This window comes from Nomascus leucogenys, chromosome 15 (assembly GCF_006542625.1).
Source record: "Nomascus leucogenys isolate Asia chromosome 15, Asia_NLE_v1, whole genome shotgun sequence".
Classification (NCBI taxonomy): Eukaryota; Metazoa; Chordata; class Mammalia; order Primates; family Hylobatidae; genus Nomascus; species Nomascus leucogenys.
The window spans coordinates 64,598,787-64,621,329 of NC_044395.1; the positions used below are offsets into that span (position 1 = coordinate 64,598,787).

The 22,543-nt window shown below is 47.7% G+C and overlaps 2 protein-coding genes and 1 long non-coding RNA gene across 9 annotated transcripts in view; 2 read left to right on the top strand and 1 right to left on the bottom strand.

Moving 5' to 3' along the window:
• The window catches only part of LOC115838610, a 60,476-nt gene extending 56,505 nt beyond the window's left edge, over positions 1 to 3,971 (top strand). Inside the window, exon 3 of one of the 2 annotated variants that reach the window (XR_004033657.1) lies at positions 3,768 to 3,971. This is a non-coding gene — a long non-coding RNA (uncharacterized LOC115838610). The remainder of the gene's footprint in view (positions 1 to 3,767) is intronic. The other variant, XR_004033656.1, reaches the window with a different exon arrangement.
• An 11,150-nt stretch (positions 3,972 to 15,121) lies between these two features.
• On the top strand, positions 15,122 to 22,519 carry ANAPC15 (anaphase promoting complex subunit 15). Of its 6 annotated transcripts, none has more exons than XM_030829564.1 (6): positions 15,132 to 16,208; positions 17,361 to 17,445; positions 17,571 to 17,700; positions 18,269 to 18,328; positions 18,647 to 18,784; positions 21,281 to 22,519. In XM_030829564.1, the coding sequence occupies exons 3-6, from the start codon at positions 17,581 to 17,583 to the stop codon at positions 21,593 to 21,595; spliced, it is 633 nt and encodes a 210-aa protein (XP_030685424.1). In that variant the 5' UTR covers positions 15,132 to 16,208; positions 17,361 to 17,445; positions 17,571 to 17,580; the 3' UTR covers positions 21,596 to 22,519. The 6 variants fall into 6 exon arrangements, with proteins under 6 accessions (XP_030685425.1, XP_030685424.1, XP_003254816.1 ...); XM_003254768.3 differs by lacking the exon at positions 21,281 to 22,519 and adding an exon at positions 18,944 to 19,295 and having other exon boundaries at positions 16,080 to 16,208; XM_012504543.2 differs by lacking the exon at positions 21,281 to 22,519 and adding an exon at positions 18,944 to 19,295 and having other exon boundaries at positions 16,080 to 16,208; positions 17,576 to 17,700.
• Positions 19,704 to 22,543, bottom strand: part of LRRC51 (leucine-rich repeat-containing protein 51) — a 29,310-nt gene continuing 26,470 nt past the window's right edge. Inside the window, exons 6-7 of the mRNA XM_030828616.1 lie at positions 20,766 to 20,962; positions 19,704 to 20,272 (exon numbers count right to left, since the gene is read on the bottom strand). Of these exons, the coding sequence (XP_030684476.1) occupies positions 19,952 to 20,272; positions 20,766 to 20,962 (518 nt within the window). The 3' untranslated portion in view covers positions 19,704 to 19,951. The remainder of the gene's footprint in view (positions 20,273 to 20,765; positions 20,963 to 22,543) is intronic.

Consider the following 22,543-nt stretch of genomic DNA (forward strand, 5'->3'; position numbering starts at 1 on the left):
AGCTTTATGCCCTTTACACCAGTTTCCCCACCAATGTCCTTTCTCTGGCCCAGGAATTCAGTCCATGATTCCAGGTTGCATGTAGTTGTCATGTCCCCTTAGTCTCCCTCCAATCTGTGACAGTTCCTCAATGTCTGTCTTTGTCTTTTATGACCTTGACACTTTTGGAGAATTACTGTTCAGTTATTTTGCAGAATGTCCCTCAATTTGGGTTTGTCTATACTTTCTTGTAATTAGCTTGAGATTATGCATTTTGGCAAGAAAATTAGAGAAGAGAGGTGCTTTTGTCAGTGCATCATATCAAGGGGTACATGATGAGGGTTGCTACTTCTTATTGCTGGTGATTATTGGGTTAAGGGGATTTCCTTACTATATAATTATTAGTTTCCCTTTGTTAGTAATCCTACCTTGTAGGGAGACACTCTGAGACTATGTGAATATCCTTTTCATGTTTTCATCCACTTAGTTTAACACTGTCTGCAGCAATACACCACAAAATTATGGAATGATTTGTTATGCAGCAACAGACAACTAGTAAACCCATGAGAGTTAGTATTGTATTTCTTAAACTCTGAGGAAACAATTTGGCTTATAACCTTAGTTTAGCCACACAGCAGTTACTCTTTCTACAACAAAACTCCCAGGAAAAACAGAGTACTTATCACATTAATCTTTAAATGAAATCAATTATAAAAGTGAGTAGTTATAGCTTGTAATCCCAGCACTTTGGGAGGCCGAGGGGGGCGGATCACGAGGTCAGGAGATCGAGACCACGGTGAAACCCCGTCTCTACTAAAAATACAAAACAAAAATTAGCCGGGCGTGGTGGCGGGCGCCTGTAGTCCCAGCTACTTGGAGAGGCTGAGGCAGGAGAATGGCGTGAACCCAGGAGGCAGAGCTTGCAGTGAGCCAAGATCGCGCCACTGCACTCCAGCCTGGGCGACAGAGCGAGACTCCGTCTCAAAAAAAAAAAAAAAATAAGTGAATAGTTATAATAGTCAAACTTACTTTACCCTCTGTGAACATTCTGCATGATGGATTTGAGACAGTGGACTGAATAATTGCTCAGGAAATCAGCACTACCTCAGTTACTTTCTGATGGGTCCTTATGGTACGGTAAACAGGAGATTTCATAGACAGAAATACTGGCTCTTCAAGGCTTCTTCAATCATGAGAATGTTTCTGAGAAGCTTCTGAGCAAATACTTCTATGGAAGCTGATCACAGATCTGAGGTCTTTGTACTTCATAATTATTCTGTCAATCACAGTCATATTAATTCCTCCTCTGCACATGTATCAATAGCATTACGCCCACAGGGTCCAAAAAGAAAGAGGTATGTCCTCAACCAATGAATTTCTGATATTATAGACTTCATAAAATTCATGCCTTCCAATCCCAGGCTCCACTATTGTGGCCAAGGCCAGGTCTGGCTGAGTTGCCAATGGTGCTAAAGACTCTACTAACGATTCTGGTGAATGCCAAGGCCAGCCTTCATCCAAGTGACCAGAGTATCTTTAATGAATGTCTGGTTTTCAGTAGCCTCTAGATAAAAGGCACACTGATTTGCTACACCTACAACTATAGCCATTGCCTTTTTGCTCATTGTTTTGACCTGAAACTTAATCATGGGCGTGGCCTCTCTTTAAGGCTTTCTATCTCAGGTACCAAAGATGATGGCAAGAACAAAGTGCCTGTCCACTACATCAAAGATCAGATGGGTATCCGAGTCCAGCATCTAGATGCACTGAGCCCCCAGGGAGTCCAGGCAACTGTTGAGGGTAGATGGGCCAATCTTTATTTTACCTTATTTTTTATTTTTTGGAGACAGGGTCTCACTCTGTCACCCCAGCTGGAGTGCAGTGGCACCATCATGGCTCACTGCAGCCTCAACCTCCCTGAGTATCTGGGACTATAGGCACGCACCACCACACCCAGCTAATTTTTGTATTTTTGTAGAGAGGAGGTTTCGCCATGTTGCCCAGGCTGGTCTTCAACTCTTGGGCTCAAACAATCCTCCAACCTAGGCCTCCCAAAATACTGGGACTACAGGAGTGAGCCACCACGCCCGGCCAAGATGGGCCAATCTTGAGTCTTGCCCAAATTCTTGGGCAAAATCTCACAAAATCTTGAAGTATAATTAAACTCACAAAATCTTGAAGTATAATTAAATAAGTATTGTGTTTTTGTTTTGTTTTGTTTTGTTTTGAGACAGAGTCTTGCTCTGTCCCCCAGGCTGGAGTGCATTGGTGCAATCTCAGCTCACTGCAGCCTCCGCCTTCCGGGTTCCAGTGATTCTCCTGCCTCAGCCTCCTGGGTAGCTGGGATTATAGGCACGTGCCACTATGCCTGGCTAATTTCTGTAGTTTTAGTAGACACGGGGATTCACCATGCTGACCAGGCTGGTCTTGAACTCCCGACCTCAGATTATTGGCCCGCTTCGGCCTCCCAAATTGCTAGGATTACAGGCATGAGCCACTGTGCCCAGCCTAATTGGTATTTTTTTTTTTTTTTTTTTTTTTTTGAGACGGAGTCTCGCTCTGTCACCCAGGCTGGAGTGCAGTGGCACGATCTCAGCTCACTGCAAGCTCCGCCTCCCGGGTTCACGCCATTCTCCTGCCTCAGCCTCTCCGAGTAGCTGGGACTACAGGCGCCCGCCACCACGCCTGGCTAATTTTTTGTATTTTTAGTAGAGACAGGGTTTCACTGTGGTCTCGATCTCCTGACCTCGTGATCCACCCGCCTCGGCCTCCCATAGTGCTGGGATTACAAGCGTGAGCCACCGCGCCCGGCCCTAATTGGTATTGTTTTAAGCCACCAGGTTTATTTGATTTTCTTTTAAAAGAAATGAGGACTGTTGAGGGAAAAATTATGTTTCAAAATTTATCATACACTTGTCATTAAATTCTAGTGTCAGTTGTTTTTAAGCTTTTGCCTACATTTTAGATTAATCCTGCTTATTCCTGTGAACCAACTAGTGATCTCTGGCTGTAGCTCAGAAGAAATAGAAGGGATGGGTAATGTAAAAATATGAATCAATATTCTAGTTCTGGGCAATTATCCTGCAGGTGATAGGAGTAAATAGGATGTGGTGCCCATAATCTGGAGGTTTTTTTGGGAAAATGAAACCAAGGGAGCAAACCAAAGCCAAATCAATCTTAGCAGGCATAACTATAGCCACCAGTTATCTAGGCATGTCAGCAGACTTGGGATTTCTGAGCTGTCTTTACCCCCTTGTTGTTCCATTTTGATACACGTCATCTAATAACCCAAATTGTTTCTTCTCACTTAGAGGCCATCAAACTCTGAACAGAGCCTTTAATGATGGCTCCCTTTAACCTGGGACCCTTAGATAGGCCTCTGAGGGAGCTCTGATTGCTATTTGCCCAAAACAGTGTCCCCTGTCAGCAGGAAGTAGTTAAGATTGTCTTTGTCCCTATTCTAACAACAGGTAGTTGTACCTCTTCAGAGGGGGAAATGAGAGGGACAGGAGGCAGCCAAATGCCTAGGCAAATAGGGACTGGTCCCTGGTGAAACCCCACCTCCAAGCCAAAGCCAGTTTAAAGCCTGAAAGCCAAGCTACAAGCTAAATCCTCAGACCAGATTGAAGACTTGTCTTCCCATCTGTTGTGCTTTCCTCTGACTGATCCCCACCCTTCACCTATTTTACATATATCTACTCTTTCCTAATTGGTTTTCTACACTGTCATGCCCATATTTGAGTGATGTCTTTACTTTAATCTGTTTTGCATACTCACAAACCAATCAGTACGCACTCCCCCTCCTGTGCATATAAAGGTCCCAGACTCAGTCAGTACATGGGAAGATGGCCGGACTTCAAGGAGACAACCGGACTTTGAGGAAGAGATGGCTGGACTACAGAAGAGACGGCCTGACTTCGGGGGAAGATGACTGGCCCTTCCTGTTTCCTCTCCAGCTCCCCTTTCTGCTGAGAGCTGTTTTCATTGCTTAATAAAATTCTCCACCTTCATCATTCTTCAATTGTCTGCACAACCTCATTCTTCTTGGACACTGGCCAAGGGCTCGGGACCCACCAAGTGTGGGTACCCAGAAAGGCTGTCACACTGGCTTTTTGCTCTTGCTGGCAGAGGGCAACCACCCCATGAGATGAGACAAGGGGCCAACTGAGCTGCTAACACACCACCGTCCATGGACAGCAGAACTAGGAGAGCACTGTAATACCCTGGGGCTTTGGGGTCGTGGGCACCCCCACCTGGGCATTGCCACAGGCCCCACATGGAGATTTCTCCTGCCAGTGCCCAGAGCAGCCGGCTGGATCTTGCCCTTGCTCGCTTGCACCTAGACTGGCCGAGGGCCCTGCGTGGAGCTTGCTGCTGACAGCACCTGGAACAGCCAACCAGATCCTGCACTCACTCACTCATGTGCTCCCTCCTGCAAGGGATTGAGCGTGGTGGACTGAATAAACAGGGCACCCCTCTTGTGAGTCCAGTGAAGGGTCCAAGAAAAAGTCCTGCATCAGAAGCACCCAGGAAATGGAAGGGAACAGTGGGGCACTGGAACACGGGTTGGGGGACAGCCAGGCCCTGGGGCTATAACTGCTGGTGACAAGATTGTGAGAATTTGGGTGCTAGGGTAGTCAGACAGGCAGGACCCAACCCTCTGGCCTCCACCCAATATTCCTGCCTCGGGTAGAACTCCACAGAGGAAGGGTGACAGGGAGGACAGGGCATGACCAATGCTCTTATTTTCCTAAACTGAGGCCCACATGGGAGAGAGATGGTACCTGTGTCCATGTCCTAATCTCTGGAATGTACGAATGTTACTTTATATGGCAAAAGAACTTAGCAAATGTGATTAAGAAATGGGTCTTGAGATGGGGAGATGATCCTGGATTTTCTGAACGGGCTTGATGTAATCCTGATGCGAGGGAGGCAGGAGCTCAGAGAGAGTAGTAGGACACATAAAGGTGGAAACAAGAGGTTAGAGGGACCCAAGTAAGGGGGGCCGCCAGCCCAGGCATGCAGGTGGCTTCTGGAAGCTGGAAAAGGCAAGGAAATTGATTGTTCTTGGAAGCTTCCACAGGAATGTAGTGCTGCTGACACTTTGATTTATGGCTTCTGACCTCCAGAATTGAAAGAGAACAAATCTGTGTGGTTTAAGCCAACAAGTTTGTAGTAATTTGTTATAGCAGCTATAGGAAATGAATGCAGAGCCAAGGTCCCCAGAGGATGGGTAATAGACCTTGGGCTGGATTAGAATCCAGTCAGTCAGCTCCCCCAGTTGGAGCCTCCTTTCTCCCTCAGTACTTAGATCAAGGCCTCTAGATAAGGTCACTGAGCAGTTCCTTGGGTCAGAAGCTGAACCCTATCACATGTATTGTTTCGTTTGACCCTGACAAGAACCCTGTGGGGTTGATAGTGCCCCTACATTGCACATGGGGAAACTGAGGTTTGAAGGTGTGAAAGGAAAATAAATCTTAGGGCCCCAAAATTACTAAGGGCAAGTAAATTACTACGGGAAAAGTCAATTACTAAGACCAAGTCAATTACTAACGGAATAGTCAAGCTGAGAACTGCTTAGGGCAAACCTACCTCACATTCTATTCCAAGAAAAATAGCTACTAAGATTAAAAAGAAAAAAAACTACACACCTTCCTCATAATTTTTAGACAAAGGATAGACAGAACTCAAAGTCATCTCTCTGCTCACTGAGATAAAAGCATATCATATCTGATTGCTTCCTTTGGAAAGGCTAATCAGAAACTCAAAAGAATGCAAATGGTTGTCTCTTAACTACCTATGACCAGAAGACCCTCACCCCCACTTCAAGTTGTTCCACTTTTCCAAACTGAAACAATGTACACCTTACATATATTGATTGATGTCTCATGTCTCCTTAAAATATATAAAACCATGCTGTGCCCCAACCACCTTGGGCACATGTTGTCAGGACCCCCTGAGGCTGTGTCATGGGTGCATGCTCAGCCGTGGCACAACAAACTTCCTAAATTGGTTGAGATTTGCCTCAGATACTCTTTGGTTTACAAAGGTGAACAGCCTTGGTCAAGGTCAGAGCACGCAATGAGGAATCAATGAGCTGGGCCCCAGATTCAAGTCCTCTGCTCTTCCCTACACACTACAGACACTGTATATGTCCAGTAGATACATTTTGGTGTCTCATTCATTCATTCAACAGATACTTGCTGAATATCTACTGATGCCCAGGTACTGTGCTGGGTGCTGAGGATATGCTGGTGAACACTTGTGATGCCCAGAGATGAGGAAGAGAGGCACAATTTAAACGAATAAGCACACAATTAGATGTATAGTTAAAATAGGTGGTATTTGTTCAGCCATTTTTATAGCAGTACTGTTTGCAATAGCCCAAAAGTGGAAACAATCCAAATGTTTATCGAAAGATGAATGGATATGCAACATGTGATATGTACAAATGACTATTACCCAGCCTTAAAAAGGAGGAAAATTCTGACACATGCAACAACAGCTTCGTAGATGAACCTTGAAGACATTATGCTAAGTGAAATAAGCCAATTATAAAAAGAAAAATACTGTATGATTCCATTTAAGGTACCTGGAGTAGTCAAAATTCATAGAGACTAAGTAGAATGGTGGGTGCCAGGGGCTTGGGGAGGCTGGGTGGCGAGCTACTGTTTAATTACAGAGTTTCAGCTGGGAAAGATGAGAGTTCTGGGGAATGGATGTAGTGATGGTTACACACAATGTGAATGTACTTAATGCCACTGAACTGTACATTTAAAAATGGCTAAAATTGGCCAGGCGCAGTGGCTCACGCCTGTAATCCCAGCACTTTGGGAGGCTGAGGTGGGCAGATCACCTGAGGTCTGGAGTTTGAGACCAGCCCAACCAACATGGAGAAACCCCGTCTCTACTAAAAATACAAAATTAGCCAGGCCATGGTGGCAGGTGCCTGTAGTAATCCCAGCTACTTGGGAAGCTGAGGTGGGAGAATCACTTGAATCCGGGAGGTACAGGTTGTGGTGAGCCAAGATCGCGCCATTGCACTCCAGCCTGGGCAACAAGAGCAAAACTCAGTGTCCAAAAAAAAAAAAGCGAACATTGTAAATTTTTTGTTATATATATTTTACCATACATTATATATATACATATAAAATATATATTTATATATATATACACACATATACACACACACATAAGTGTGTGTGTGAGTGTATGTATTAGGTGAGGTGCTATGAGAAAAAGAGAAGATGCTGTGGAAGAGTGCTCCTTGCACCAAAGCTAATCTGGTTTGGGGCTGCAGGGGGGACCTCTCTGAGACCAAAATGGAGGGAGCTGACCCAGTAAAGAAGGAGGACAGCGGCCCAGGCAGTGGGAGCATTGTGCAAAGGCCCTGAGGCAGAACATGTTTTAGTGGGTCTGAAGATCTGCAAAACTGTTGGGGTGTGGTTGGGGTGCAGAAAGCAAAAAGGTTGGCTCTAGATGAGGGTGGACAGGAAGGCAGGGCCAGATCTTGCCTGGCAAGGACTTCGACTCACAGGCTAAAAGCAATGGGAAGCCAGGGAAAGGTTTTAGGCAGCCATGTATGGTTCGAAGTGGTGTGGCAGGAAGCTAGCCAGTTATTGCAGTAGCCCAGGCGATAGATGGCTCTGGACTGGAGTGGGGCATGGAGATGGGGATATGTGGCACTGGGGTGGGAGTGGCGGGGAGGAGTCAGAGAACCAGTTACCGAGTTTCCAGCTGCACTGCAGTGTGGGAAGTTTGACTGGAGGCTCCCCTAAACCCATTCTCCAAATGGTGCCTAATCTACAAGTTGTTTTTTTTAATTGTAACAACATACATATAATAAAAATTATCATTTTAACAATTTTTACATGTCCAGTTCAGTACACTCACATTAAGTACATTCACATTGTTGTGAATCCATCCAGAACTCTTTTTTTTTTTTTTTTAAGACAGAGTCTTGCTCTGTCACCCAGGCTGGAGTGCAATGGGACCATCTTGTCTCACTGCAACCTCTACCTCCTGGGGTCAAACAATCCTCCCACCTCAGCCTCCCAAGTAGCTGGGACCACAGACATGCACCACTATACCTGGCTAATTTTTTTTACTTTTGGTAGAGATGGAGTTTTGCCATGTTGCCCAAGCTGGTCTTGAGCTCCTGTGCTCGAGTAATCCTCCCACCTCGGCCTCCCAAAATGGTGGGATTACAGGCATAAGCCACCACTATCAGGCTCATCCAGAATGCTTTTCATATTCCCCAGTTGAAACTGTATCCATTAAATACAATCCTCCCTCAACAGATGTAGGAGATTGGTTCCAGGAGCCCTCCATACCCAAATCCACACATACTGATGTCCCACCCTTCGTATATGTGGGTTTCGCATCCTCTGAATACTGTATTTTTTATCTGTGATTGATTGAAAAAATCCACATATTAGTGGACCCATGCAGTTCAAACCTGTGTTGTTCATGGTCAATGGTAATAACTTTTTTTTTTTTTTTTTTTTTGAGACGGAGTCTCACTTTGTCGCCCAGGCTGGAGTGCAGTGGGTGATCTCGGCTCACTGCAAGCTCCACCTCCCGGGTTCACGCCATTCTCCTGCCTCAGTCTCCCGAGTAGGTGGGACTACAGGCGCCCGCCACCGCGCCCAGCTAATTTTTTGTATTTTTAGTACAGACGGGGTTTCAGCGTGGTCTCGATCTCCTGACCTCGTGATCTGCCCACCTTGGCCTCCCAAAGTGCTGGGATTACAGGCGTGAGCCACTGTGCCCGGCTGGTCAACGGTAATAACTCTTTAAGTAGAAACAGAATATCTGTAAAAACAAAAAATACCAAAACAGTAATAACTCCCTACTCCCCAGCCCCTGGCAACCACCATCCTATTTTCTGTCTCTGAATTTGACTTCTCCAGGAACCTCAGAAAAGTGGAATCCTACAGTATTTGTCCTTTCATGACTGGCTTATTTCATTTAGTATAGTCTTTGGGGTTCATACATGTATTTGCAACAGTGTTTAGGACAAAATGTTGTTGTAAAGGTTGCTAAAAGTATGATGTAAAGACTGAGAGGAGGCTGGGCGTGGTGGCTCACGCTTGTAATCCCAGCACTTTGGGAGGCCGAGGCGGGCGGATCACGAGGTCAGGAGATCGAGACCACGGTGAAACCCCGTCTCTACTAAAAATACAAAAAATTAGCCGGGCGTGGTGGCGGGCGCCTGTAGTCCCAGCTACTTGGAGAGGCTGAGGCAGGAGAATGGCGTGAACCCAGGAGGTGGAGCTTGCAGTGAGCCGAGATCGCGCCACTGCACTCCAGCCTGGGTGACAGAGCGAGACTCCGTCTCAAAAAAAAAAAAAAAAAAAAAAAAAAAAATGACTGAGAGGAAGCAGAGCAAAGTTAAGACTGAGAAATGTGGGCAAAGTTTCTCCACACCAGCCAAGGAGCAGGCCTTACCACCCCACCCCGCAGCACACACCTGAAGCTTCATTTCTCCCCAGCACCCGCTTAGGGCCAGCTGATGTTCCTGGGTCTCCCTGCCTGTGTCTGCCTGAGTGTGTATGACTGTGGTTGTCTATCGGGTGGGAGGATATATGTGTGTACCTGTGCATTTGTTTTCTATTGGTGCCATAACAAACCACCACAAGCTAAGTGGCTTAAAACAACACAAATTAATTAATTAATTGATTTTTGAGACAAGGTCTGGCTCTGTTGCCTAGGCTGGTCCCAATCTTCTGGATTCAAGCGATCCTCCTGAAGCAGGGGAAGAGGGAAAATATAGCAGGAGAATAGCAAAGGGGATTAAAATTTGGATCAAGGGCAGAATGAATAAAAGCAGGGAGCAGAAGCCAGGTGAAGGGGCAGGTGAGCAAGAAGCAAGATAAGAAGCAGAACAGCCAAAACAAAAGTGAGAAAGAAGCCCCCATGTAGGCTAAATCTGGACCAAACCTGTTGGGGGCAGCTCCTCAGAGATGGGCATGCACATTAAAGAGAAAAAGTATCCTTAAAATGACCCCGTATGGTAATTAGTTCATTGAAGCTCATGCATATGGACTGCAAATCACTCATGTACTTAAAATTATGGGATGGAGGTGACACACAAGGGCCAAAGTAACTAAGCAACACATCTATCAGTCAAAAAGGCAGACACTGGCTAAAGATTAAGCAGCCTTGGGAAGAGAAGAAACAAACACACACACACACACACACACACACAAAGACACAGAGTACACAAAACTAATGTTGATCTCATCTGCCAGAGGTCAGTCCACCCTCCCCCTCCGAGAGTGTAATACTGTGCTTAATATCTGTGTGTGTCTGGTCCAGTTCTTTGTTCAGGACACCAAGAGCCTGAAATTACAGAGCACTATCCAGTAACACACCTACCACAGCCTCCTGAGTAGCTGGGACTACAGGAATGTGCCACTGTGCCCAGCAAACAACACAAGCTTATTAACTTACAGTTCTGTAGGTTACAAGTGTAACATGGGTCTCAGTTTAGGGTGTCAGGGGCCGGGTGCTGCAGCTCACGCCTGTAATCCCAGCACTTTGGGAGGCTGAGGCAGGCGGATCACCTGAGGTCAGGGGTTCGAGACCACCAACATGAAAACCTAAAAAAAAAAAAACCTGACCAACATGGGCAAAAACCCCGGTCCTCGTCATCTACTAAAAATCCAAAAAAAAAAAAAATTAGCTGGGCGTAGTGGTGGGCACCTGTAATCCCAACTACTCGGGAGGCTGAGGCAGGAGAATCGCTTGAACCTGGGAGGCAGAGGTTGCAGTGAGCCGAGATCCCACTATTGCACTCCAGCCTGGGGGACAGAGCGAGACTCTGTCTCAAAAAAATAAAAAAATTAAAAAAAAATTAGGGTGTCAGCAGGTCTTTGTTCCTTTCTGGAGGTTCTAGGGGAGAATCCGTTTCCTTGCCTTTTCCAGCTTCGAGAGGGCACCTGTGTTCCTTGGCTCATGGCCCCTTCCTTCATCCTCAAAGTCAGCAATGTAAAATCTCTCTGATGCTTCTTCCTTGTCACGTTTTGTTTTCTGACCACAGCTTGGAAAGCTTATCTGATTTTAAGGATTTGTGTAAATAGATTGGGCCCACCTGGATAATCACCCCATGTGAACGTCCTTAACCTTAATCACATCTACAAAGTCCCTTTTGCCAGGTAAGATAGACACCGTAGGATTAGGACATGGGTATCTCCGGGGAGCCTTCATTCTGCCTACCACCTCTGCATGAAAGTGAAGGGGTGTGTGTATGTGTGTGTGTGTGTGTAGGTCTGTGTCTCCTCAGCCTTCGCCTCCAATGCAGAGGGCCTCTCTTCAAACTTTGCGTCTATTTTGCTATAGTCAGAGTAAGGAAACCTTAGCCCATTAAACCTTAGTGGGGAAACCTTATCATATATTTGTGGTAAGCAAATGTATGCAAAACCATCATGCAAATAGGGACCTGGCTGGGGCACTTCTCCTGGGGCTGGCTTTCTAGGGAACTGGAAGATAATTCACAGAGATCCCTTCCAACGCATCTATCCATCCCAAACTCAGAGTCAGGTCCAGGCAGGCCACAATGACGGGAAATAAATGAGGTGTTGAGTGACCATGAGGCAGAACAAGCCTTATACTCCATACTAAGGTGCACTCCCTCAGCTAGCCCACCCAGTGGAGCTCTCCAGCCCCTCCCACCCGACCAGCCTGCCCTCCACACACCACGCTCTCCTGCCTGGGCATTCTCCTCATTCCTTCCAACCACAGCCCCTGCCTAAGGAGGCCTCTCACACCTGGGAGGTTTCCTCTTTCCTCCTCTCTGAGTCGAACTATGAAGCATCCTTCAAGACCCAGCAGAAGTCTCCCCTGCTCAAGGAAGCCTTTCTCAGCATGTCCCTGTCCTCCTCCAAGGGTGTGCCTTGTCCTTTAAGCACAGGGTACTGTCTCCTGGTCCTGTTTCTTTCACAGTGCACATCACCAAGATGGCCACACAACAGGCCCTCGGTCAATGCCATGTCCTGGGCACACCACACCCTTTCAGGCCTCTGCACTTCTGCACATGCTGTCTGCTCTTGACTAGAATATTCTTTCCTAACTCCTCTTGCAAGATCTCATCTTCTCTGAGGAGGCTTCTCCACCTCCCCTCCCACACTGCTCTTCTCTTTTTAACATTCCCACTTTTCTCTTTTTAGAACCTATCCCTGTTATACCATTCATCATGTGAACTATAATTCCATTAGACCCAAGGAAACAAGCCCATCTTATACAAACATTTGTTGAGTGGCTACTCTGTGCTAGACACTGTGCAAGGTGCCGGGGAAATACAGATGAATCACACAGAGATCTGGCCTCAACGGCCTAATGACTTGCATTAGTCTGGTACCCACACCATACTGGGTAGTTGCAGAGGACTAGGACTCAAATCGGATTCCTCTGTGAGTCCCCATCGGCAAGCACATACCAGCCCACAAGGAAGATTTGTGGAACAATGCAAGATTTTGACATTCTTGAGTTGTAGCTTCAACTCAGACAAGCCGATTTACTTTCCTGAGCCTCAGCTTCCTCATCTGCTAAATGAAGGCAGAATTCCCAGGGCTGGGCTAAGGATAAGTGGAGACTATGAGTGGGAAAACCCTCTGGAGACCAACCATCCCTCCATATGTATGAAAGGTAGTGACTGTGACTGTTACATTCTCTTCTGTCCCCTACCAGGGTCAGCCATGCTCCTCAAGGTTTATGGAAGGAATGAGTAAGCAGCTTTCACTAGCACTGAATTCACACCACTCAACTCTGGCCCTTCCTGGATCCTAGAGAATTCTCTGCATAGAGTCATGGTTTCCATCTTCAGCCTCTGGGCTCTGGATTTATTGATTTCTGTTGAGAAATCTGCATCCTGCTCCTGCTTTCCATTGCTAGGCCCTGGTTTGTATAAATCACAAATAAGGCAAATGTAAAAATCTAAGAATGGAAAGGGTCAAGCTCGGCGAATCCCTTCCAGGGACTCACATCAGAGCTGGCGACATGGTTAGGATATTATGTTAGAGAACACGGAAGCTTGTGAATGGGGAGACATCTACCTGGGGTCCCCAGCAAGTCAGCCATAAGACAAAGGTGAGACCCAAGATGCCCAGATCCCATCCCAACCACTCCATATAGGGCCACCAAAGACCTTCCCTATCTGGGTCCCCTATCATTCTTTCTCATCTCTCTCCACTCAACATATCTAGTTCTGCCCAGATTCTCAATGTTCTCCAAACATGCCCTTGAATGAAATATGCCTCTTTGTGCACCCTCTTTTCCCACTTATCTACCAGTGGGCTTAACTCCTACTCATCCCTCAAGGCCCACTCAAATGTTTCCTTTTCTGGAACAAAAGTCTAAACTTAGTTTGTCCAGAACCCATTCATCAATCCCTCCTCTGTGTTCTCATGTATTCTCTACATATATTGATTTTAACATTTATTACCCTCGTCTATAATTGTCTTAGTACTCACTATGCTCTATTTTTCTCTAGGGAAGGAATTATTTCTGCTTCCCCTCTGTCCCCAGGGCCTAGAAAGCTGTCTGGCACTCAGCTGGTACTCAATAAATGTCACCAGCTAACCAGTCATCATGACTTACTGAGCCTGGCTGATGACCTTGAAAAGAAACTCTGTTACTAGGGAATTTCCAGCAGGCGGAATTATCAGGAAGAACGGGGCAAACGGTACCTGAGGTAAGAATCCTGTAAGAAAAAGATGCCGGAGGAGAAACTGATGGAGACACAGGTCATGGGAGGAAGATGAGGAATCCAGGAGAAGGTCATGCTGGGCCCTGGGGACATAGTAACCATTCAGTCCCTGCCCTCAAGGAGCTCATAGTCTGCTGGGGAAATAAAAGCACAATTTTGTACAGAATGAGCTGTAGTAGACCATTTTCTCCTCCTAATACCCTTCCTTTACATGGCTTCCAAGATACCATCAACTCACCCAGCTTTCTACTTATCTTTTTGGACTTCCTTCTCCATCTGGTTTGCTGCTTTTCCTAGTTTCCTCAAATTCTGAATATTGGAGGAAACTATTTTCCATCTACACTCACTTCCTTGGTGATCTCATCCAGTCTCATGACTTTAAACACCATCTATATGCCAATGACTCCCAAATGATCTATGCAGCCCAGATCTCTGCCCTGACCTGCAGACTCATATGCCTTCCTGCCGCCCCAACATCTCTACTCTAATGGGCATCTCAGACTCAACACACTCAAACCTGAGCTCCCTGTCAAAAAAAAACAAAAAACAAAAAAACCCTCATCACCTCCCCAGTCTTTCCCATCTCAAAAAAGTGGCAACGCCAATCTTCTAGTTGTTCAGCCCAAAAATTGTGGCTCCTTTCTTATTCTGGCATTCTACATGTTAGCAAACCTTGTAGTCTCTGCCATCTAAATAAATTCAGAATTCAACCACTTCTCATCCACTACGTCTAGATTATCATAATAGGCTCCCAAATGGTCTCCCTTTTTCTGCCATTGTCTCCCCTACCCCCAGTCTATTCTTTGTAGAACAGCCAGAGTAACTCAGTTAAACTATAAATCCCAGATTATGTGGACCCTGTGCTCACAACCCTCCACTGGCTCCCCAACTCCTCATCTCCTACCTATTACTCTCCCTAGAGGATACTATGCCCAAGCCATTCTAGGCCCTCTGCACTTGTATTCTCTCTCTCTGAAATGCTCTTCCACAAATATCAGAAGGCTCTCTGCTCCTTCAAACCTTTACTCAAAAGTCACCTTCCCAGTGACTTTGGCCCCCCAATCTAAAATAAAACACCTCCCCTGCAAATATTTTATTCCCACTTCTCAGATTTATTTTTTCTCCTATTTACTGCAATCTTACAACTACATATTTTATTTATCTATCTTCTTTATTGTTTACCTCTCTCAGAATGAAGGCTGCATGAAAAGAGGGACTTTTTTGGTCTGTTTTGTTTACTATTGTATACCCACTACTAAGAATAGTGATGGACATACACTAAGGCACTCAATACGTATTTGTTGAATGAATGAAAAAGGTAGTCATTTCCAAGAGGCAAAGTTTACTCTTTAATGAAAAACTATAACAAACAGTGCTATTTGGCAATATAATCACATTCAATATGCACAGTACACTACCTCTTGAACAATTCTTATCCAATCTTCACATCAGCCCAGGATAGAAGGAAGGCTGGGCAGAGATTATGATGCTGGTTGACAAAGAAGCTGAGTCCAGAGAGAGGAAAAGGAATTGCCAAAACTCACACATCTGGCCAGGACAGTACTGGAAATGCGGACGACTGCTGTCCCTGGAAGAGGCTGGTAAGTGATGGAGTTTAATAGGAATTGGGTTTGAAGGACCTCTGTTGCCAGAAAGCATGAGTATCTCTAAAGGGGAAGCTGAGTCAGAGGTTACTAGAACAGAGGTATCAGCAAAGGAATGGGAGAGGTGACGAGGCCGATCTCTAAGGGTACTTGGCCCAGGCCTGAGGAGGGCAGCTGATTCCCTTAGCAACAGAATGCTGCGCCCGAGGCTGACTAGTCATTCAAGTCTGTACATAATCTCCAATGTCAGAACTCAACAGGCAACCTTAAGAGACCACTAAGTCTACTGCATGTCTGCAGGGTTTGGCTTCCCTGGACTGTGAGGTCTTCCAGGGAAGCGACCATATTCATAGATTTATCCCCAGTTTCTAGCAAGGCCTGGAATATAGTAATATTGTAACTCAAATATTTTTGTTCAGAGCAAAAATTAAAAAGAATGAATGTGCTCAAACGGGAAACTGAAGCTGAGAGAACACAGACAGGAGGGGCGTAACATCAACCAGCAATTCTGGAATAGTAACAAGATTAGTTTTCTGGGATGCAGCAGGACGAATGGCCCTCGCAATTAAAGGTTGCTGTCACCTCTTCAGAAGGGGTTAACAAGCAAATGGTGACTGGGAACAAAGGGGCAGGGGTTAAACGGAGCCGTAGTGGTGGGGCCAGGATGGAGAGGCCGATTGGCTGAGACTCAAGGCGGGGCAGATAGGTAGGGGCGGCACACTTCCTTCCCTAACAATGTGACTAAGGTAGGTCAACGCCACATCCGGTTTAGTGGGCGGGAGCGGTGGGGGGGGGGGGGGGAAACAAAAGGAGACGAAGGACGCATGCGTTTGGTGAGTCCCGGATTCTGGTGGGTTCTTCCGCTCAGGCTGGGTGAAGCGCTTCCGGGTCGCCGCCGGCAGCAGCCTCCCGGCGCGGTAAGTACAGAGGCAAGGCTGCAACCGTCTCCTTGCTCCTTCATTCCTTCCTCCCCCAGAGAAACCCATTTCCTTTGACCCGACTCCCCAGGAGCTCCATCTTGAGAGTCGGTAACCCTTAAAGAGCTCCAGCTCATTGGCTGCTTCCTCGAGACTAAGTCTCACCCCGTCACACAAGGTCCGTCATTCATTGGTGTCACTTCCTGTCACCCAGCATTTCTTTCAGTTAATTGGTCCTGCCCAGGCCCCGCTTTTTTCGCGTTTAGCAACCCTATAAGGCCAAATTTTTGTCTGAGACCCGCCCTGCTTACTTTCTGTTGGTCAACTGCATGGTCATTATCGTAATGAGCAAAGAATGGGCGGTGGCTTTGCGACGGTGGGTTGGGCTTTCGGAGCCGAGATCTCTGGCCTGTCAGTACTTCTTGGACATGAGGGTGTCTGCCCTCGTGCCTAATTACGCGGGTTGGGAATCTGAGATACAGAGAAGGGCAGCGGCTGGCCCTGGGTCGGTCAGATAAATTAAGACAAAAGCAGGACCAGGCATCGATTATTTTCTCCTGCTCATCCCTTTCACGGAGGAGTTCTAAGCCCCGACTCACTGTATGACCTAAAGCCGGTCTCTGCCTGTCGCTGGGCCTCAGTTTGCGTGTCTTCAGTTTAATTCAGATTATCTGGCACTCCTGGTCGGCTCCCTCAGCCGCTCAAAGCTGATTGTACCCTTATAATGTTAGTTCATCCATTCAATCTTCCATCTACTTATTTATCCACTTATTCATGCCTCCTAGAATGTCTTGCTGAATCCTGCTTGCATATGCTACAATCCCCCCACCCCGACATTTGGCTGTGATTGATGAGAGGTCGTTAGTGTCCTAAATTTCTGACACTGGGTGGGTGTAGTATGGACCATCATAAAGGGTCAAAAAGCAGGGTTTAGTGTGTGGAGGAGGTAGGGATAGTTTCAGTAGAACCCTGCTACCTCTAATTTTGTATAATTTCATAATGCCAGTCTGCATTCTGGATTCCTATCCCTACACTTGACTCCCATTCTCGTCCCTCCTTGAACAGCCTGCAACAGCTTTATTTATCCATTATTTACTTAATTATCAGAATAACTTTGACAGTGGTATAATTGTTATTATCCCCATTTTACAGATGAAGACACTGAGGCCCAGAGAGGTTAAGTGACTCAGCCAAGGTCAAACAGCTAGTAAGTGGTGGAGCCAGGACTCAAAGCCAGGTCTGTCTGATTCCTAGGGGGAGGGGCTGCTTTCCTGCTGTCTTCCACCCTATCCCTAAATCAAATTACAACCAAATTAAAAATGAAAACAAAGCAAAACACATTTACTTGACCCTTTCCCTCAGTCTAGGAGCCATGTCCACTTTGTTCCCCTCACTCTTCCCTCGTGTGACTGAGACACTGTGGTTTAATCTGGATCGACCCTGTGTAGAAGAGACAGAGCTGCAGCAGCAAGAACAGCAGCATCAGGCCTGGGTGAGTGAGCAGCTAGCACAGCACAGAGACCCCATCATAGACAGACACCCCAGCACAGACAGAGACCCCCTTCAGTGGGCCATGACCCAGCCTTACTCCAGAAATCTACCCAGGAAGAGCTTTTTGCCCTGAGCTGGGAATAATCAGGCTGGGAGCCAGGGAGCCAAGGTTCTCATCTTGTGGTACCCTATTTTACAGGGGTACCATGTGACTTCTGGGCCAGATTAGAGCCCAGGCTGCTGACACTCAGCCTAAGCTCTTTTCCCTAAAGCATAGGAAATAATTTTGACTACTGAGGATCTAGCAGATGATGCTTTCTAGGCTGCTAAGTCTCTCACTTCATCTTCACCATAATTATACAAAGAAAACAAGGCTCAGAGAGTTTTAAGTATTTGGATCAAGTTCATAAATGGCAGATGACATGAAAGGGATTGTATCTCCCTGAGAACTGGGAGGAAGCTTCTCCCCAACACGTGTGGGTTGTCTTCTGGGCAGAATGGGCCAGTCCCATGCCCCTGACCTGCCCTACTTGGGCTCTGGCCTTGTTCCTCTGTGCCTTTGCCCACAGCTCCAAAGCATCGCAGAGAAAGACAACAACCTGGTTCCTATTGGCAAGCCAGCCTCAGAGGTGAGTGGCTATCAGGTGGGGCCTGTGTGGGGGCCGCAGTGGACCGAGGCTCTGCTCTAATTCTGAATGTCCTGTCTCTGACCCAGAGCAGTTGTGGTTCTCAGATCTGGGTAAAGGCCAAAAAGGGGAGATAGGAGGGGTGGGCATTGGGCCTAGCATTAAGGTCCTGCAGAACATGCACCAGCCTGCTAGACTCAAGGAGGGAGGGTCAGGGGGTGGGGGGTCATTCATTGGCCCTAGAGAGAGGCTCAAGTGGGTCAGTTCTTGAACTGGTCCACGCAGGCCTGTAGGGCTTACAGGCTCTGTCCTGCCCACCAGCACTATGATGACGAGGAAGAAGAGGATGATGAAGATGATGAGGATAGTGAAGAGGACTCAGAGGATGATGAGGACATGCAGGACATGGACGAGATGAATGACTACAATGAGTCACCGGATGATGGAGAGGTCAATGAGGTAGGCAAGGGGTATGAGGGAGGGCCTCTGTTCCTGAGCCCCTGCTCCTGACCCAATTGATGGCCAAGGGGTACAGAAACCCTGGATCCAGCCAGGGGCAGGATCTGGGGCTGAGGCTGGCTGAGGCCCCTCCCCACCCACACCCAGCCTCCTCTCCAGGTGGACATGGAAGGCAACGAACAGGATCAGGACCAGTGGATGATCTAGGTAGACAAGGCAGGGTGGCCTCAGGGAGATTCCAGGCCCACCCAAACCACCCTGCATCCCAACCCCCAACCCCTGCCCACAGAACCAGCTGATGGCCCCAGTGCCTGAAAGTGCCCTTGGGCACCTCCTCAGCTGCTGCCAGGATCTGGTCTCCTTGGCCCCTCCCAGGCCATCAGTCTGCACTTGAAATCCCCAGGGCCTGAGCCCCACTCCACCTTCCTGGCCAGTACCTCACCCCTTGATTGCCAGGTCTGGTCTCTTTCTAAGTTTCTTTAATAAAGACAAAGGAGTGATTTTCCCCCCATGTCTATTCCCTATTTGTTGGTGGGGCCCAGGGAGTCCAGCATCTTCTTTTGGGCTTTAAGAAGAGGGCACTCAAGGGACATCAGCCATACCTAATTGGCTAGGTGGGCCAGAGTTAGGGAAGGCCAGGGCATCCCTGGCCCTGGGTCCAGGGTTCTGTGCCATTTTCTTTGGCCCAGCTTGCATCCAGCTATTCCTCCAGGGTGTCTAACTCATTGCCACTTCCTCTGATCCCACCCAGAATGGCATGGGCTGAGGATGGGAGGCTTTCTGAGGCCGAGAACTGGGAGGCCCCTGGAGCTCTCCCATCCAGCTTCCTTCGTGTTAAGAGAAGATTAAATCTCAGAGCAAGGTGGGGATTCCCTCAGAGTCACTCAGCAAATCAGTGACAGAGCTGGATCGGGAGCTCAGGCTTCTTGCTGTCCATGGTTCTCTCTGGAAAGAGGGGGCCTAGTGAGATCAAGCAGCCTGATAGAACTTGACACTTGAGGTCAGTGTAGAGGCTGAAAGGGGTAAGAGGTGGGAAGGGAGACTCCCTAGCCCTGAGCCCAGCATGTGTCAAGGCCCCAAACAGGAAAGGGAGGGGATTCTGAGGTCCCTGCTTGGGTGGGGGTGGAGGTGGGTGTGGGCATCACTAAGTACCCCTGGGCCTGGACCTCAGCCTGGCCCAGCATAGGTGAGCTGAGCTATGCCATCCTTGATGGCAGGGAAGTCTGGAAGGCCAGTGTGGTGGAGGCGGCAGTGGTAGCGGCCACAGCTCTTAGCATACTGCAAGAAGCGGGGTGCACCAGGGAAGAGCACATGGTCAGCCAGCACAGTGGCACCTGCTGGCAGTAGGGCATGGGTCTCCAGCAGCTGCAGGTCCCACAGGTAACATCGTGGCCGGTGTGCCAGGAGCACCAGGTCTGCCCGACTCAGCTGATACTGGGTGCGTAGGCACGGGATCACCTTCTCTGAGCTGCCCACGATGAGCTCCACCTGTGGGGATGGGGGAGCTGGAGGTGAGGGTGGGGGGAATTGTTCTCCCAGTCAAGACCCCACCAGAATCTGGCTTACTTCATGCCAGGTCCTGGCTTAGTTCCCCATGAGTGTTCTCACATTTCCTCTGACCTCAGAACCTAAGATGTCAGGATCAGTATTGTGATTTCCATTCTGCCTGTGAAGAAGCTGAGGTTCAGAGGATGCATGCTTTGCTCAAGGTCACATAGCTAACAAGAGGCAGAGTAAATGCTGGACCCAAATTTGCTGGGTTCCAGAGACCTTCCTCTTAGCTGTTTCTTTTGTCATCTGGCAGAAAATAATGTGCAGATGACTTGGGACAGGAGGGCAGGAGCTCACACACCATCCAGCATCACAGTCCCCAGAGTGGAGGTGCTTCCTTCTCCTTAGATGGGAGTCCCTCACAAGGGATGTCTGGCTAGGGCAAGGCCTGGGGTGACAGAAATCTGGGTTGGGGAGATGGGAGGCTGACCATGTGCTCATCAAAGCCGGCCAGGCGGATGAGTTTTTCAGCCACTGCTGCCGTGCGTGGGTCCCGCTCCACAGTGAGAAGGCGACCCCCAGGAGGCAGGGCTCGGGCAATAAGCAGGGTAGAGTATCCACAGTAGGTTCCCAATTCCAGCACACAAGCAGGGGCCTTCTCCTCCACCAGCCGCATCAGGATCTGACCTATGAGGGGAGATGGCTGTTGCAGAAGACATGGGAGATGGATGTAGGGCCCCTGATAGAAAGATATCTCAAATGCCCACCTGCCTCACTGCAGCTCCCAACCAGCTGGGGTCTCATCTGTCTCTTGTACTATAGCCCCCGCTGCCCTCCTGGTCCCCGTCTCCTACAATGTAGTCTTCACACCAGCCTTGGAATCTTTCCAACAAATCTGACCTTATTATTCCTTGGCTCCTGTGAGCTGAAGGCCTTTGGGATTGAACTTGGGATTCTCAGCCTGGCATTCAGGACCTTGGACCTGATCCTATCCTACCTTTCCAGGTTCATCTCTCAGTACTTCCCACCTGTGGCCTGTATCACAGCCATCCCAAACAACTGTGCCCAGAATCCATCATGCTGTCTCATTCCTTCATGCCACGTGTATATGTGGCTGGCTTTGCCCTTCCCACCCCCATCTCCATCTGCCTGGCCAACTCAGAACTTCCAGATTCAGTTCAAATGTTGCTCTTTCTCCATGAAGTCCCAGGCAGAAACAACCACCCTATCTTTCAGATTTATGAGGTCTCTGTTAGAATTTGTAGTTTCATTCCCCTTTTATTGCTCATTGAATGTATTTCTGATCTTGGAATTGGATGAACTTTTATTTATTTATTTTTGAGACCAAGTCTTGCTGTGTTGCCCAGGCTGGAGTACAGTAGTGTGATCACGGCTCATTGCAGCCTCGACCACCCAGGCTCAGGCAATCCTCCCATCTCAGCATTTCCAGTAGCTGGGATCACAGTTACTCACCACCACACCCGGCTAATTTTTAAATTTTTTGTAGAAACGGGGGTCTCACTTTGTTACCCAGGCTAGTCTCTAACTCCTATGCTCAAGTGATCCTCTTGCTTTGGCCTCCCAAAGTGCTGGGATTACAGGTATGAGCCACCGTGCCCAGCCAGTAAATTCCTTTTCTTTTCTTTTCTTTCTTTTTTTTTTTTTTTTTTTTTTTTTTTGAGACAGGTTCTTGCTCTGTCACCCATGCTGGAGTGCAGTGGCACAATCACAGCTCACTGCAGCCTCAGCCTCCTGGGCTCAAGCAATCCTCCCACCTCAGCCTCCGAAGTAGCTGGGACCACAGGCGTGTGCCACCATGCCCGGGTAATTTTTGTATTTTTTGTAGAGATGGGTTTTTGCCATGTTGCCCAAGCCGGTCTCAAACTCCTGAGCTCAAGCAATCTGCCCACCTCGGCCTCTCAAACTGCTGGGATTACAGGCACCAGCCACCACATAGCCGAATTTCTTAAGACCCTAAAAGCACTTATGCTGGGATTGAGATAAATCCAGGCAGACAGCTACCCTAAATGGTATGTGGAAGCCTCCATGGTGGAGAAGAAAGATGTGGAGACAGATAATTACAAAGCTATGGGTTATCTGCTGAGATGGTTATTCCACTGTGTATTATGGTTCCTTTGAGGCCAGCATTTGTGGCTCATTCATCTCTGTGGCCTCTACCCCTCTCCCTGGCACCTAGCACATTCCTAATACAAAAGAGGTGGCAATAAATGTTTGCTGAATAAATGACTTAGTCCAAGCTCCTCATTT

Coding starts and splice junctions, on each gene's coding strand:
- ANAPC15 (XM_030829564.1), top strand. CDS start 17,581: ATGTCCACTTTGTTCCCCTCACTCTTCCCTCGTGTGACTGAGACACTG. Junction 17,701..18,268: donor AACAGCAGCATCAGGCCTGG/GTGAGTGAGCAG, acceptor CTTTGCCCACAG/CTCCAAAGCATCGCAGAGAA. Junction 18,329..18,646: donor TTGGCAAGCCAGCCTCAGAG/GTGAGTGGCTAT, acceptor CCTGCCCACCAG/CACTATGATGACGAGGAAGA.